At 37.4% G+C, this 17,482-nt stretch overlaps 1 protein-coding gene across 1 annotated transcript in view; it reads right to left on the bottom strand.

The window, feature by feature from the left end:
- LOC141915531 (androglobin-like) overlaps positions 1–17,482 on the bottom strand; it is a 48,820-nt gene that overhangs the window by 15,844 nt on the left and 15,494 nt on the right. Inside the window, exons 6-23 of the mRNA XM_074807096.1 lie at positions 11,191–11,403; positions 9,382–9,521; positions 8,954–9,043; positions 7,339–7,450; positions 6,502–6,589; positions 6,363–6,413; positions 5,891–6,009; positions 5,566–5,743; positions 5,147–5,237; positions 4,907–5,066; positions 3,755–3,910; positions 3,079–3,184; positions 2,643–2,829; positions 2,282–2,345; positions 1,268–1,369; positions 831–864; positions 178–348; positions 22–45 (exon numbers count right to left, since the gene is read on the bottom strand). Coding sequence (XP_074663197.1) covers positions 22–45; positions 178–348; positions 831–864; positions 1,268–1,369; positions 2,282–2,345; positions 2,643–2,829; positions 3,079–3,184; positions 3,755–3,910; positions 4,907–5,066; positions 5,147–5,237; positions 5,566–5,743; positions 5,891–6,009; positions 6,363–6,413; positions 6,502–6,589; positions 7,339–7,450; positions 8,954–9,043; positions 9,382–9,521; positions 11,191–11,403 — 2,086 coding nt within the window. The remainder of the gene's footprint in view (positions 1–21; positions 46–177; positions 349–830; positions 865–1,267; positions 1,370–2,281; positions 2,346–2,642; positions 2,830–3,078; positions 3,185–3,754; positions 3,911–4,906; positions 5,067–5,146; positions 5,238–5,565; positions 5,744–5,890; positions 6,010–6,362; positions 6,414–6,501; positions 6,590–7,338; positions 7,451–8,953; positions 9,044–9,381; positions 9,522–11,190; positions 11,404–17,482) is intronic.

Genomic DNA, 17,482 nt, shown 5'->3' with positions numbered 1-17,482 from the left:
TTAGAGAATTTTAGAACCTACCGTCTTTTTGACTATGAGAATCATCTGTGAAAATCACAAGCAGCAAAAATAAAATATTTCAGAGATTGATATTTGTGTGAGATTTGTATTTATATGTATATACATATATTCAAGGAGTGTTCAGTAGAGAGAGAGAGAGATGAATAAACCACTTACCGTCACCGGCAACCGATCCTAAATTTGATGGTTCTTTTTCAACGTCGGATTTTTCTTTTCCGCGTAAACTGATATGTGATTCTTTACCGCTGGCGAGAGTGGGCGGTTCATTCCATCGCGACAGACATGAGAATGATACCACTATTTCTGTCGGCTTCAAATTGTCGGCAACTTTCAGGAAGGTAAAGGAATTAAACATTTAACTTTTATTTCATGTTTTGAAAATATCTAACAATTCAAGGATGTTTCACATATTGAAATGGATAGATTTACATCATCAATATTCATCATATCAATAAACTATTATCACCCTAGTTTTGGCCTGCCCTGATTGTTTACATCAGGTGACCAGTTCGCAACCAATCAGAGCCCTGGGGTTAGTCACTATGGAAACCCTAACCCTAGGTTTGGCCTTATGTTTACATCAGGTGATCGCTCTAGACCAATCACAGCCCTAGAGTTTGTCACAATGGAAACCCTAATTTGGGCTTGATATTACAATAATAGAGCTCAACAGCTCACATCATGTGACACCTCTAGACCAATTGGAGCCATTTGAAAAGTCAACTTGTTTATGATATGATCAGTGATTTATTTCCTGAATATTTTATGTTATAAGAATAAAATGAAAATGGTTTTGTCTAAAAGGATACACAAATATAATGGAGATCTGTCTTCATACGATGCCTTGAAAATAATCAGAGAAATATTCAAATTAAACACTAGTTTTTTCTATCATTAGAGAGCTGAATAATTGCTGAATGTTAGAAGTGCTTGAAGCTGAAGCAATAAGAAATAGTGTTATATATATAAACAGACAGAAATATAGCAGCAATAACTTAAATGGATCCCCAAAAGTAAGACATTTTGCTGCCCTTCAGTATCATTGTACCAAAGATTGATTACCCTTGTCATCCCATCATCTTGTCCCCATCCCCACTTGAGCAGCCCACCATATGAACTGATATGATGTACTCACAGATATAGGTGATGGAGGATAACTACTGCTAAGAGGTCGTGTTATAGGAGCAGGAGTTGAAGCTGGTGCAGCAGCGGAGGATGAAATAGTTGATGGAGAGGACATATTTACCACTGCTGTTGTTGGTGCACTTTTCTTTTCAGATTTACTGCCACCACCACCACCAGTGCCGGCACCGGAACCAGCAGTGCTTCCACCGCTCATTACATTACTCTGTAAAAACGTCACCAAACCATTTTAAAACTATATTTATAACATCAGCAACTAATCCAGCATCTCACCCTCCAGCCTCAATATCCCCTCTCCAGCTTCAGTATCCCCCCTCAAACCTCAGCGACTGTATCTCACTGAACCGATGTCATAAATATAGTTTTCACTTGTTAAACACATGAAGTCATCATTGTTAAATAAAATCAATTCAGATTAATTTACACTGAAAACATGAAGAGATTTATTTGAAGTAAACTGTATTTGATAAGGCTTCACAGAGACAACAACCTACAGCTATCCACTATCCACCATCCACCCTACAGCTAATCTACTATCCCTCAACCAGAAAGCAATAATTAAGTTCTATAAATAACCATCAATGTTTATCAGTTTATGAATGTTTGATCTTCAAAATGTTGCTATAATTTCTAACACATGCTTCTAGCTAAAACAACAAGTTCGAATTTCCAAAATAGTTTTTTTATAGAAATATAGAGAAGCATTGATTGCAATATGTGCATACAGTATTAGATAATTTCAGATATCAGTCGATTCTAAATTAACTTCCAAAGTTTTATTTGTCCTAAAATAAGCTATTGAACGATGATAATGTATTTTTACCTGATTGATTTTATCCAGTTTCTATTGTACGCATAAAAATTGATATAAATAAATAAAACTCAGTGATAAAAATAGAAAGAAAATATCGAACTGAGATATCAATAAATATGAAGATGGGAATCTGAGGAATAATCTCTAAAAGCAGCTGTCGCTGGGACAGGGTTAATAATACTGACACTTCAATAAGATAAACTAGTAGTTTGTAAGGTAGATGATTAATAGTGCAGTAAGTTAGAAACAAACAAATATAACAAACTATGAATAAATGATCTTAAGTAAATGGATTGTACGTACCTTCATATCGGTATGTTTCTGGTTTGTAGGGTACGTATTCGGTTTGTGATACACAATCAAAGTTCTGAAATAATCCAAATAAAAATTACCAGTTACAAACTGACTGACCATAACCGTGAAAATAAATCAGTGTCAAGTGATCAGACCTGATAGGACCTGACACGGCCTGGAACAAACACAGCCCAGGAACCAATTGCCGACTCAGGACCCAGTAACCGAGTCATGGCTTAGGTGTAAAATCATAAGATTCGTTCTTAAGTTGTTAGATTGATTATAGAACTTAGAATATTAGACTGATTTTAATTCTAAGCCGTGGCTCAACAGCTGAGCCCAGAAATGATCAAACGCACAATGAACTTACTTGAAACATTTACAAAATACATCAAAATCAACCCAGATTTGTTTATTAGTTTTATCATCAGGTGTGATATCAGCAGACGCAGCTGTCGGAGACGAATCTTCGATAGTTTTATCAGATCGCGGAGTTTCACCCAGTTCAGAACCCTCGATACCATCACTCATTGACGGAGCGCTGCCTTGTTTGGATTCTATACAACAGAAAAACACTAGATCAGTAAATGTGGAGGACAAAGTATGAAACTACCTGCACCAAGTTCAACAGTTCTGCAATAAGTTTCAGTTAAAATTGGTTTATTTCCATCAGAGTTTTAATTCTGAGAACTGGATTCTGAAATGTGGATACAGAACAGTGGAACGGGATGTGGAACTATGTTTAATCATATAGAGTCCATGGTTCAATGAATTGTATGTAGATTATCTCTTCACTGACACTTTACCTTTTTCCGTTCGTTCTGCTGTAGATATTTTTTTCGTTGCTGAAGCAGTTCGATCTTTACTTTTATCTAAATCTTTCGAAGGTTTCTTCGAGGCCGACTTCGCCGTCTAAACAAATCAAATTTACAATATTTCATTCAAATAGGTTTAACGTATATAAACTGCACAAGTAGCTGAGTTTGTTAGCTTTTATATAAATAAGGCAAGCTGATTTGATTAGAGCTGGAATAGGAATCAACATGCAACTAGATGGAATTATTAACAGACAGTTTTACGTTTCCAAAATAAGTTCATTTTCCATGAACCACGGAGCTGGATTTTCAAACACCAGGATCCAGTTCTACAGATATCTGTTCAGTTTGACTCTATCAGTTCATTTCCAACAATTCAACCAATGAGTCATATTTCAACTATGCAATACGTCCAATTCGGCGAAAAATTCAAAATCAAGTTTTCTGTTTAGCCGTTATTGTTATTTCATGTTTTAAATTAACCGTTCTAAGCATAAACTTTTCCGTGAATCAAAACCCTGAATTAAATATAAACAAACGAGTTTTCAAAGAGATATTTGACATTTCGACTCGGTGTTTGGTATATTTTTCATCGATGTTACTGAAAAGTTGATTCAATTTCTAATTGAAATATAGAAGAACTGGATGTAAAACGGATGTCACTTACTGTTGTTGTATGTTCAGACATGATTGAAGAAGGTCTACGCGAAGTAGACGGTGATTTATCACGTTGTTTTTTTCCTCCATCTTTAGTTGTTTTTTTATCAGTGATGATATTGTTGTTGTTGTTAGGTATAACGGGATTGGTTTCGATCGCTGCGGGCTGTTTTTAGAGAAGCAAAGCAAAGCATTCAATACTGATTTTCACCTATGTATCAGCTATACAGGACTGGTTTTATAGTTAACCCTAAAGTTCTTTAACCAATGTAGCATTTACGAAATAACTTGAAATACAGTGAAACTTCATGATCATGTTGATGACCGATCCAAATGATGAACTATATATCAGTAAATAGAATTATAAATACAACTGGTATTCTTAACTAGAGATGACTTCAGAATTCAGTTCCACTGTATTAGACATTTTTGCCTACGGTTAAACTATGATTTAAAGTCTATATAATTCGTTTCTTATTATCATAGAAAATATCAGTAATTAATTGAAAATGATGAACGTAACGAATGTTCATAAATTTGGAACAAATATTCAACAAGAAAAGTGGCAGAAACTGAGAGATTGAGACAGAGAGCGGTGAACATTCAACAGAATACGGTGATATATTCTTAGCTGTTTCCAAAATCAAAAGAGAAAGATGAATTTAGAACTGGGATATCAATTAATATATGAGTTATATAGGCAGCAGCAGCTATTTGTTGATTTATCTGCATTTATAAATTATTATATTGGATGTTAAATGAAGCTGATAATATAATTTGGCAATTTGGGCAGCAATGGGTAGGGGGTAGTGGGCAGTGGAAGTATACTCGGGGCAGTGGGCAGTTGGGGCAGTATAGAGTGGACAATGGGCAGTGGTAAGTGGACATGGGGAGGAGTAGGGGGTAAAGCAAGCAACTATATACCATCAACTGTGCAGATGAATTATTCCTCATTTCAATAAGGATTGATTCATATTGTAACGATACCCCTGAACACACTGCTGGTGCTTGTACAATGAATTGAGTTCTTGGGTTAAACACGAAATAAAGAGAAGAAATAGATTGAAATGAAATGTATTTCCCTCCCTTCAACCTGAGATCTAAGATAAAAGGATAGTAGAAACACTGCACAGTAGATTGAGGTATATATATAAATACATACAGTAATAGTAATCTCTACCCTCGGTGCTTCCTGCTCGATCTGCTCACTAGGGGGCTCCACCGGCGTTTCCGGGATACTCTCATCGGTTTCCTCGATAGCGGCGACACCTGTTGAGCCCTGGCGTGAACCTCCTCGTTCTAGAGCTGATTTCGGGCGATGACTGAAAACGGAAAACGAGAATTAGATGAAATGATCGGAGATTGTTAGAATATCAGCAGCTCGATACGGATCAGAACTCACGTGTGAACTGGAATCGGAACCGGACTAACTTTATAATTCAGGAACGGTGACGTTACATGTAAACATTGAATTCGCTTCTCGATTTCTTCTTCTGTGAAAATGATACAATTCAACTATGAATCAAAAGATGAGGCAGTGGACCCCGACTGGGCCACAGTGGGCTCCAACTGGGTCACAGTGGGCTCCAACTGGGCTCCAACTGGGCCCTGAGTGGACACTGGTTTCTTTTCAATATATATAATGGTGGCAGAATTCTTTGGCCTTTCTCCATCAAAGAAACCACAAACCAGCTACTAATAATACCCGCAGTGAGCTCAGAGGTTTGAGGGGAACCTGCTAATAATTCCCCCTCATTGGTTTGAAGGGGAACCTGCTAATAATACCCATTCAGTGAGTTGAGGGATGAAAATAATAATTACCTTTAGGTTCATCAGTTGGCAGTGGTTTTTTAATTCTAGGTCTGATAGTTTTCCAGTTCGGTATAACCTCAGGAGGTGGGGGAGGTTCCAGAGGACATGATCTAGTTTGTGTAATCCATACAGGATGTGGATACATGTGAGATAATCCCATCTGTCTTAATCTTTCACTCGCATCGGCCTAAAAATCAATATCAATCAATATCACATCAAACAGGCAATTAAAGATAGTTATTATTGATACATAGACCAACGAAAAACAGGTTAGAGACAATGAAATATAGACTGTCGTTTCAAATATCTGGGAATAGATTTTACGAGAACGTACCATTTCAGCTAACAGTGAAACTCGTACTGGGTATTTCGGTAAACTGTTATAACTGGCAAATACAACCATTTCTGGTGATTCCGGTAAAACTGTCTCTTCACCAATATTCGATTTCTCTTCTACAAAACAAACGAATAAAGATAAATAATTGTGAGTTCAATTCACCGAGTTCCTAACTCGAGAATGGGGTCTGGATAATTCAATGTTAGACAATGATACGAATAGTTAGATAATGAGACGAGTAGTACTTTATAGGTTAACTATTCATTTGACGCACGAGCTTTCGCTACTAATGAATAGAAGCTTCATCAGGTGAATCAACCTATGTAGTTCTACTTGTCTCGATATTTATTCTAAACCCGGTCAACACCAGGCTACTCTACGAATCTACTTATAGATTAGAACGGTTCTAAGATCCGTGTTTGAGTTCGGTGGAAATTCAACTCGCAGGAATCCACCGATAAGAACTTACTGTGTTTATCCTTATCTTTGTCTTTCTTATCTTTTCCATCTTTTCCTTTATCTGAAACGCATCAATCGATCTATCGTTATTATACTCCGTTTTACAGCAGTTTTACGATATAATTTGAAACATAATTCACAATTCAAACCTTTTCCCTTTTCTTCTTTCTTCCCGTCTTTTGTTTTCTCTTTCTCTAGTTTCTCTCTTGTGTCCGTACGTTCGCAATCTTTATTCTCCTGTAATCAATTAGTATCGATTAAGGCCGATAGATGGCACTACTGTGCTCCTCTTGGCGACTGTCGTCATGAAGAGAATTGTTTATGATAAACAAATGTAGATGTTTGATAATAAGACGACCAACCAGAACGGAGTATAAATCATAGACACAACCAACCAGCAATTCCTCTCAAATACATCATTATCATTTATTATACACTCAAAACAGTAAGCTACAGGCAGGGGACGAGGGGTCGTGAGAGGGGAGGGGGCCACATGGGTGATAGGGGCAGGAGATAGGGGGTCACATGGGTGATAGGGGCAGGAGATATCAGTGAACATTCTATGATCTATAAGTTTAGTTAAAGATGACTCGGATAGTTTGTAGGGGAGCGTGGAGGTGAGGTGGAGGACTGGATCACAGGTGATAGGGCAGAGGAGGAAGTGTAAGAATATGAAAGGGATACACAGAGGGGTCGTCAGTGGTCTGATAGGTTAGATAGCTCAGTGTAGGGAAAGGGAGGTAGAGGTATGATATTTACCTGGTTAGTATCGTCAGTATCATCCGATGAATTCAATGGTTTGGGGAGAGGGGAGGGGGAGGGGGAAGGAGGTATAATATTTACCAGGGTTGTATCCCCAGTATCATCCGTTGAATTCAATGGTTCGGGCTGAATTGAAAGGAGAGGGAGAGGGAGGGGGAGGAGAGGGAGAGGGAGGGGGAGGAGAGGGAGAGGGAGGGGGAGGGAGAGGGAGGTATAATATTTACCAGGGTTGTATCCTCAGTATTCTCCGGTGAATTCAATGGTTCAGTTTCCGGTAATTTCCATTCATCTAACGACGTTTTTAATAAATCCCAAATTTCTTCCATATGTCCGTATCTATCAATACAAAATCAATAATATTGATTATTCATATACGCAGTTTATTGATTATTGTGTGACTGATGTTTTCAGGGATGGATTTCAATGAAAATTACTTCATTAATTGTCACTGAAAAATTGATTCACATGTTTTTCAGGTAAAACGACACTTTCTGAGATGATTAAACGATGATATCGAAATCAGTTTGTTTGAAATTTGCTGCTATTCTTTCGAGGTAATTTTACATTTTTCATAGTTTACGAGGATTAGAAATATCGAAATATTCCGAGACAATTCTAAGAACTGCAGGTAAAATATCGGATATCAATTGATGGTTTTAATTTGTTGATATCTCATTTTACACATCACAGGATTATCAACAAACATCTTCGAATCTAGTGGTAGCACCGGGAAAAAACTCATCTGAGCAGAATTACAGATCAGAAAACCATCAAAATTGAAAACCAAGCAAATCATCAAAATATCGAAATATGTCATCAATATCAACTGAAAAATATCTTTAAACTTTCAAACATGAAAAAACCAAACAGAAATGAACTGAGGCGGTATTAGAGATGTCACACATACAGATTGTTACGGGATTCAGTTTCATTATTGAGAATTCTTTCATTATAAATTGCACTGAATAAAGAAAATAAGATTATTATTATTATTATTATTATTATCATCATCATCATCATCATCATCATCATCATCATCATCATCATCATCATCATCATCATCATCATCATCATCATCATCATCATCATCATCATCATCATCATCATCATCATCATCATCATCATCATCATCATCATCATCATCATCATCATCATCATCATCATCATCATCATCATCATCATCATCATCATCATCATCATCATCATCATCATCATCATCATCATCATCATCATCATCATCATCATCATCATCATCATCATCATCATCATCATCATCATCATCATCATCATCATCATCATCATCATCATCATCATCATCATCATCATCATCATCATCATCATCATCATCATCATCATCATCATCATCATCATCATCATCATCATCATCATCATCATCATCATCATCATCATCATCATCATCATCATCATCATCATCATCATCATCATCATCATCATCATCATCATCATCATCATCATCATCATCATCATCATCATCATCATCATCATCATCATCATCATCATCATCATCATCATCATCATCATCATCATCATCATCATCATCATCATCATCATCATCATCATCATCATCATCATCATCATCATCATCATCATCATCATCATCATCATCATCATCATCATCATCATCATCATCATCATCATTATTATTATCATTATCATTATCATTATTATTATTATTATTATTATTATTATTATAATTTCACTCCGACTCAAACCGAGGAATCAATTTCATAGTTCTCAGAAACATTTAATTGAATAAATCAAAGTAAATTTAATAATTGGTTTGTGTGACATGGAATCTTATTCAAACTCAAAACTTACTGTAAAGGTATAACTTCAGGCAGCCAACCAGTTAAACATTGTATAATACTGAAATCACCGAATTCACAACATTGACTTCCACCGCTATAACTGTAACATATACATATATATATATATATAATCATTACGTAGATGCAGGTATCACATTACTAAAATCAGCTCTATTTTTTTAGTCTCAATTTCTATTTCCAATTCAATTTACTAAGTGTAAGTCATTTGAATAAGTTGTCACAACTATGACAACTTCTGGGGCTTGGTTTCATAGTTTCGACTTAAGACAAAATGTGGTCCTAAATCTTGAGATTGGTTTTAAGCCGTTAGATTAGCAGTATAACTAAGATGGTCTTAGATTGATAGTAAGTGTAAGATATAACTATGGAGCCGGCCCCCGGGAGTTTCACTGTATAAAGATCTAATAGAAAACTAACTCGAGAGCCGCAACTTTCAGTAAAGCTTTAGTCAACAACATCGGCCATAATTCATGTTTCAGAGACGTAGCCGGTAACAACAATCGATCAGTTTCATCGAACGGTAAATTATCATCGACAATAATCTTCCTCCAAACACCCTAAAAAACACAGAAATAAGATACTAGTGAAATTAACGAATATAAACGACTAGATGAACAGCGATGGTTGTTAAACAATGGGATGAGACTGTGTGTGTGTTAGACTTCATTGTGTAATCTGATTCCTGTTGATAATTATCAACTCTGCTCTCTCTCCCTCTCTCTCCCTCTCTCTCCTCTCTCTCTCCTCTCTCTCTCCTCTCTCTCTCCTCTCTCTCTCCTCTCTCTCCTCTCACTGTCTGTCTCTGTTTCTGTTCTCTGTTTCTGTGAGATTTAGATTCATATTACCTACGATTCACTTTGATGTTGAATAAAAACTTTACCCGACTTTTACGGCCGTCCATAAAAACCTTCGAGGCCCAATTAACTTCACGAACACTTCCATATCAAAAATAATTCCCAAACGCTTTTCAAAAGATGAAAGTTTTTTTTATTATTTTCATAGAAGTTTTTTAAAGTTGACGACAGCTGATAGTATTGATAAAACTGTGACAATGATGAAGCAAAGTTCACAGTTTTCAGTTTCAATACTACAACACACACACACAGATATCACTGTTTAAACAAACTCACTGTTCAATGTTTATGTAATATATACTCTACTGTACAGCCAGGGTACATCCAGACTGGATCAAAAGCACATAATAATAATAATAATAACAATAATAATTATAATAATAATAATAATAATAATAATAATAATAATAATATGTGTTTTATATAGCGCTAAATCCAGCCCATGAAAAAGCCACTCAGAGCGCTTCACATAAAAGCCTCAGTAAAGAGGAAATGTTTAAGTTGCCTCCTAAAGATCTCCAAAGACCGTAGTTTGCTAAGGTCAAGATATCGAGTGTCATTTTGTCCATGGTCACCAGAATATATTACACTTAAATAACGTGTACCCACTGAATATTGCTATAAGATTTGATCAGTTCAGAGGAATAGAGAATAAATAGAGGATTTCTCGTTTTTGATGCCAATTATCTGTTTGTTATACCGTCAAAAATCTCTCTCACTGTAAGTTTGATATAAATATCAGATGAATGAGTCAAGTGTGAAGGTGGAGGGGTGAAGGTGCAAAAATATCGCCAAACCAGGATAATCTTCTATAAATCTTTTGATATTTCATGCATGAAAATGATTTGAATTCGGTAAATCAGTCGTGAATCGGTATCTTTACAGGAAGATTATCATAAAACGAAGCTTATCTCGTCTACAACAGACCGTGCCTCATAGATATTCGCATTAATCAGAATAATTTATTGAAATATGATACGGAAGGAATAATCAATGAAGAGAAGCCCCAGCATTGGAGCGACATCGAAACAGCATATAAACACAATCCTTCAATAAAACTTGTATTTATCGGAAGAACAATGTATGACAATAGCTATCTGTGGCAGGTGAGGACAGACTACTCAGTCGACTGACGTATTATCATGGTGATTTTAATGATTAATAAATGTCTGGTTCTTCAACAGTACTCAGAATTCTTGTATTCATTGAAAATAAACTAATCCTAACTCTATTATAGACAGTTTGTATATCGTTTGATTATGAGTCATATTTGGGTAGATTTTAAAACATTACTTTAACGCGGTCGCGCATTAGAACACCGGGTGGGTGTATCACAAGGTCACGTTCTGATTCCTCTCACGTTTCAACTTACCATCCAGTAAAGTTTGACGACATATTTTCCACTAGGGTTATATACCGGGATGTTCGGTCCTTTGCCTACTTTGTTGATAGCGTATATATGTTCCCACGGTCTCCACGTGTATAAGTATCCATTAGGTGCTATATCAGGATGATCGGCCGGCGCGTTCTTTACTGTACACGCGTTCCATAAAGCATCAAATTGACTCGTAATCCATCGCATTAACTACAATATATATATATATATATATATATCATCGAATATTCATTTCAGTAAGAAATAAAAGATAAGCGAAAAGATATAAAATACATGTGAAAGATATACAAAATGCCACATTAGAAATGAAAAGAGTCAGAAATGTTTCTTTGAATTAATAGTCTTTCCTTACTCATCTTCAGGAAGATGACTGCCAGCACCCTCGTGCCCGTGACTACCCGCTCCCTCCAGTCTATACCCTCTTGCCCGTGATTGCCCACTCCCTCCAGTCTGTACCCTCTTCCCGTGATTGCCCGCGCCCTACCGCGCCATCATCATCAATGTATCCTATCTGATATATAGACAGCGTCCTCACAGAAACATGTTCAAGCAGCCAATTAAACAACTGCTGCTCTTAGTAACAACAATCAAACACTTTTATTCGATCATTCAAAAATATACTGAATGAGAGAGGGAATGAGAGAGGGAGAGAGAAAGTGGGAGAGAGAGAGAGAGAGAGAGAGAGAGAGAGAGAGAGAGAGAGAGAGAGAGAGAGAGAGAGAGAGAGAGAGAGAGAGAGAGAGAGAGAGAGAGAGAGAGAGAGAGAGAGAGGGAGAGAGGAGAGAGAGAGAGAGAGAGAGAGAGGGAGAGTGGCCTGTATAGGTAGGTAGGTATGATACACAGTTCAAGGGCTCTAAAATCACTATATTCTTAACAAACATTTTCAAATGAAATGAAATTGAATGAAATGTTTCTATAGATGGATAAATCCAGGTGTTTGATGTAATAAACCAATGCGCTCGGGTTCAGCTCTCCACACAGCTGAACGACCTACTCGAGTACTCCTACCCATTCCCCAGAATCTGTGTAAAAACTATTTAAAAAAAAAAAACCAAACCAAACTGCATCCACTTGTAAATACAGGATGCAGTATCCATGGCAATGGCATTTACTTATATTTGATTAATTGATGAATTGCTAACAAGATAAACATAGGATACCCGGGTTACAGGATACCCGGGTTACCGGATACATGGGTTACCTGCGATACCTGGGATACACTCAGAAACATGATACCCGTGATACCCAGACACAGGATACATGCGATACCCTGGTGATCAAAGGATAAATTGGTCTTCGATGTCCAGCAGAATCCAGAATCAAGATAATTCATAATTCTAGAAAATTAGGTAAAAAATCTCAACTAGACGGCATAGAAGCTGCATCACACGGAGAGGGTCTGAAAAACTGTGATACTTGTGACCACTTGTGCTTCGAGGAACCTTTCATCCTCATGATTCATAACATCAGAAAGAAATTGCACCTTGAAATGTTGACAACTTCATTAGTCTTAACTATGGCACTTAGTAGCAGTGAGTTAATGATATAAAATTACACAGCATGGTGATGGTTAGACATCATTTTTCATGTACTGATCAATACCGAAGGCAATGTATCGAGGAATAACCGAGCAAGACTGTCTTCTAATAGTCATTAGTCTTATAAACATTATTTATACCAGGGAGGGCTACTGCTACTGCTGCTGCTGCTGCTGCTACTGCTGCTGCTGCTGCTGCTGCGGCTGCTACTGCTGATGCTATCACAAACTTAATCGCTTTTTAGTTGCAGGATTTATGCTCAGTCACTAAGCAGGATACTGTAAAACAATCTTAATCCTAATCCTATCAGTTGACAGGATTTGCACACAATCCCCGATGGCATCTGACCACAGCAGAAAGTGAAAGAGAGAGAGAGAGACCAGGTTCAATTTGTTTAATTGTACCGATTCTACAGAATTCCCATTGCAGATTCACAGGATCATTTTCAATTTGACTTAAGAATCACTTTTCAGTCTATTATTAAAGGTATTAAGGGACTTCTTAAATGTGATTCAATGTTGACAAAACTGACAAAACAGAGGAGAGAGGAGAGAGAGAGGAGGGAGGAGAGGAGGGAGGAGAGGAGGGAGGAGGGAGGAGTGAGGAGAGAGGAGGGAGGAGAGAGGAGGGAGGAGGGAGGAGAGGAGAGAGGAGAGAGAGGAGATAGGAGAGAGGAGTGAGGAGAGGAGAGAGGAGAGAGGAGGGAGGAGGGAGGAGAGGAGAGAGGAGGGAGGAGAGGAGAGAGGAGAGAGGAGAGGAGAGAGAGGAGAGAGGAGAGAGAGGAGAGGAGAGAGGAGGGAGGAGAGAGGAGAGGAGAGGAGTGATAGCCTGAAGAGACAGACACAGACAGACAGAGAACAGGTGAATTCATTGTTTTCTATCTGATGATTTCTGGCTTTGTTACTTTTTGAAAGGTTTCACAGCGGATGAATCATCTCTATCAGTCGTCTCTCTCTCTGTGTCTGATCATGCACACAACAGTAGTCTGACACACCTATCATTAATCACAACAAATACTACTACAATATTTCAATGTTTCGTGTAAAATGTTAAACCGCTCAATTTATTACATGCAGGTAAATGATGTAGTATTTGTATTGATTGACTGCACAACTCAATTACTTTACAACTAATTCAATCTTTACATGTTTTACTGAGACCTAAAGATATGTGTAATATAGCATAAATAAATGAATTAGCCCGGGCAATAATTAGATTGGTTGACACGCAGCAGCACAACACCGGTGCCATGAGATATTCACAGAGCTCAACACGACTGACGTCTGTATACTAGAAACATACGAAAACTAACAGTTCATACAGAATTATTTTAATTTACGGAATGAATTTATCTATTCCCGATATAATTCATATAAATCTATATAATATAAGATATGAATATCAATTCAGATTTTTCATTAACTGTATCAGAGACCAATTCTCAGCCAAACTACAGCTAACACTGGATAGAGAAGGGGTTTAGGACGTTGCGTTGATGCGTAAATTGGAGTCTATGTTTAGGAGCGCTTTAGAGACCTTGTATTTGGGATGATGTAAACTGCAGTCACTCTTAACTACGTGTAATTAGACTGAGGAATAGGAATGAAATCTGAGCTGAATTACGTGAAGCGATGACAGCTAGTTTAAACTCTTAAACCTCAGGTAAAATGTTGTCAGAGCAATTGAAATTTGACAGCACAGGAAATACTTGAATCAAACTCTTCTGAATCATCACATATCCCACCACCAGAACCACCCTCCATCTCTTCTCTTCAATCTTATAACCGATTCATATTTCATGCATTTCCTAAACCTATAAACATTTTCGCAGAATATTTTAAACTTCAGTTTTAAGGAGATTGGATCATGATGAAAACTACATGATCCTGAAAGATAAGTTTGAATATGAGACGCACAGATGTTTTACACCTGTGAGTTAATTCCCTCCTCTCCCTCCCTCTCTTCCTCTCTCCTCTCTCCCTCTCTCCCTCTACCCTCTTTCTTATGCCACATCATCAAAAGCATTTTCCATTAATAACTAATTTAGCTTGTATAAAGACTAACAAAGGCTGACCCCGGTGAGCTGAGATCTATCAAACAATGTAAACCTATTCCTATTGATTTCTCTATTCAATCAGTTTCTTTTTTCTATTCACAGACCGAAGTAATATACTCAATGATATACTGACTTAAGAGATAAACCCAGAATCACTGATATACCCAATAGATTCACTGATAAACCCGATAGATTCCAGTTGTGATAATCTTAACACTATCTTTATATTTAACCATTCAAATAAGCCACATTCACACTATTTTATTTAGAATGGTCTAAATTTGGCCCGGACCAAGCGTACACACCAGCAAAAAGTCCATTCCAAATTGGTCATTATTGGACTGTTCCAATTTGGACCGACCTAAAAGACCGATCAAGATCCGTTCCAAAATTTGTAACTAAATCTGTGTGTGTGTGTGGACGGTGTCCTACAGTCCTGCTAGAATAGGCAGCAGCAGCAGCAGGGATAACCCACCCTCAACAAGTTGAAACTACCTGCAAGCTGTGGGTATAAATGAGCCAACCAGCCGAGTGGAACCGGCCTGTAACCAGCAGGTTCCGATCTATTCTAAAACAGGATGGTTCCGATATACTCTAAGCCAGGGTGGTTCCGATATATTCTAAGCCAGGATGGTTCCGATATACTCTAAGCCAGGATGGTTCCGATATACTCTAAGTCAGGGTGGTTCCGATATACTCTAAGCCAGGGTGGTTCCGATATATTCTAAGCCAGGATGGTTCCGATATACTCTAAGCCAGGATGGTTCCGATATACTCTAAGCCAGGATGGTTCCGATATACTCTAAACCAGGATGGTTCCGATATACTCTAAGCCAGGGTGGTTCCGATACACTCTAAGCCAGGGTGGTTCCGATATACTCTTAACCAGGATGGTTCCGATCTATAAGTCATGTTAATGTGTCATCAAATTTAAACACTATTGTGCAGCTAGATTTATAGGTGTCTCGGGAACAGTGATTATTCATGGATCATTTCCGAGCGGAACTTCAACAAAGGTGACACATCACATCCGAGACCAGAGCCGGAGAGAGAGAGAGGGGAGAGCAGGGAGAGGGGAGATCTGAGGGAGACCAAGACAGAGGATGAGGCAAGTGAGAGAGGAAAGGAGAGGGAGAGAGAGGAGATATGAGGAAGGGCTGATGGAGAGGGAGAGAACTTCAAACAGGAATGAAGCCGGTCGGTCGCAGCTGGGATTCTATACTGATTCCTCATTATCTCGTCTCATTTTAAACACTGCTGATTAAAACCTGTTAAAAATAGCACCAAATACAACGCGTCATCGTTAGTTATCAATTCAAACGTGTTTAAAAATGAATTCATTACGGATGAGGAAAAGATTTTAGAAATAAGCCACTGATTTCAGTAAAGCATAAAAACATGATTTGAGATTAAAATGTTCTTAGTTTCCAATAGATGTCATTAATAGAACACTGATAAAATCAGCGTCACGGGACAGTAAAGCTACTGATAACAGCTACTGATAACAGCTACTGATAACAGCTACCGACAGCAGCTACTGGTAATAAGTGGATATTTTGATCTTAAAATTGGTGGAATTGTCCCATTCAGTAGATTTTTCTTATTCATTTGATTTGGTGCCCCTTACAAACCCACCGGCTAGTAACAAAACAAGAGGTACAAATATAATTTGAGTATTCTATCAATTTACACAATTTTTCTATTAATTCGAAGTAGATTTCGGTTCATGAAAACAATCTTGCATCCAGTCTGAACCGGTAAATGACTGACTGAGTTATTAGTAACCGTTAAACCTAGTGAAAATCAGATAAATACTCAGTGAACCAGGTGTGGCGTTTCTATCAGATTTCGAGAGTTTTTCTATTGCGATGATGATATTTAGACGATGATCTTATTCCACGCGGATATTAACAATGATATTATCTAAATATGATATTTCTATATCGTTTCAAATATCGTTAATGCTGAAGAGAAAGTGAGCCACACCCAGATATTCTCAGCAGTGAGTCTGTGTGTCTGTCTGCGTGACCACTATCACTGTACACTGTATTCTTCTATACAGTTCATCATCAACAAATGTTTTAATTCACACGTTTCATATCATTGAGGATTCTATGAATGAAGAATCAGATATGAAACTTCTGATATTCAAACTAATTCCAAATAAAATCTTTGCAAAAGAAATAGAAAAAGTCACGAGTTTGTCCAAAAAAAACCTGAAGACGGCATTTTCTCTAGAATATTTTTTATCAATGTATCCTAAGATGTTTGAAAATACCCGCAGCTCTTGACCCTATATCGAGTACATCGCCATACGTGATGCCTACAGCTGACTCAATTATCTATATGAATCTCTCCTAACAATAGTTGATACTAGTCATCATTCAATTATCTCAATTCCCTCTCATAAACTTCTGAATGAAATAGATCACGATGAACTCGGTGAAAAGAGTTCAATAAACTTCATTCAATTCATACATTATTCATAGATTGGAGAAAATATTCGAAAAAAAAAACAACAAAAGATTTGCTGGATGTTTATGGCGAGGATGTTGGACTGGATTATCAGTGAATCAATTAGTGAGCCTCACGTGAACCCTCTTTCTCTCATCTGTCCTCTCTCTATCGTGAGTCAATGCAATTTGGTCGCAGGAAATTACTGCATTAACCCTCG

The sequence above is a fragment of the Tubulanus polymorphus genome, chromosome 1, assembly GCF_964204645.1.
Source record: "Tubulanus polymorphus chromosome 1, tnTubPoly1.2, whole genome shotgun sequence".
Lineage (NCBI taxonomy): Eukaryota > Metazoa > Nemertea > Palaeonemertea > Tubulaniformes > Tubulanidae > Tubulanus > Tubulanus polymorphus.
Note: the sequence above shows the minus strand (reverse complement) of the source record. Positions and strands in the feature narration are given on the sequence as shown.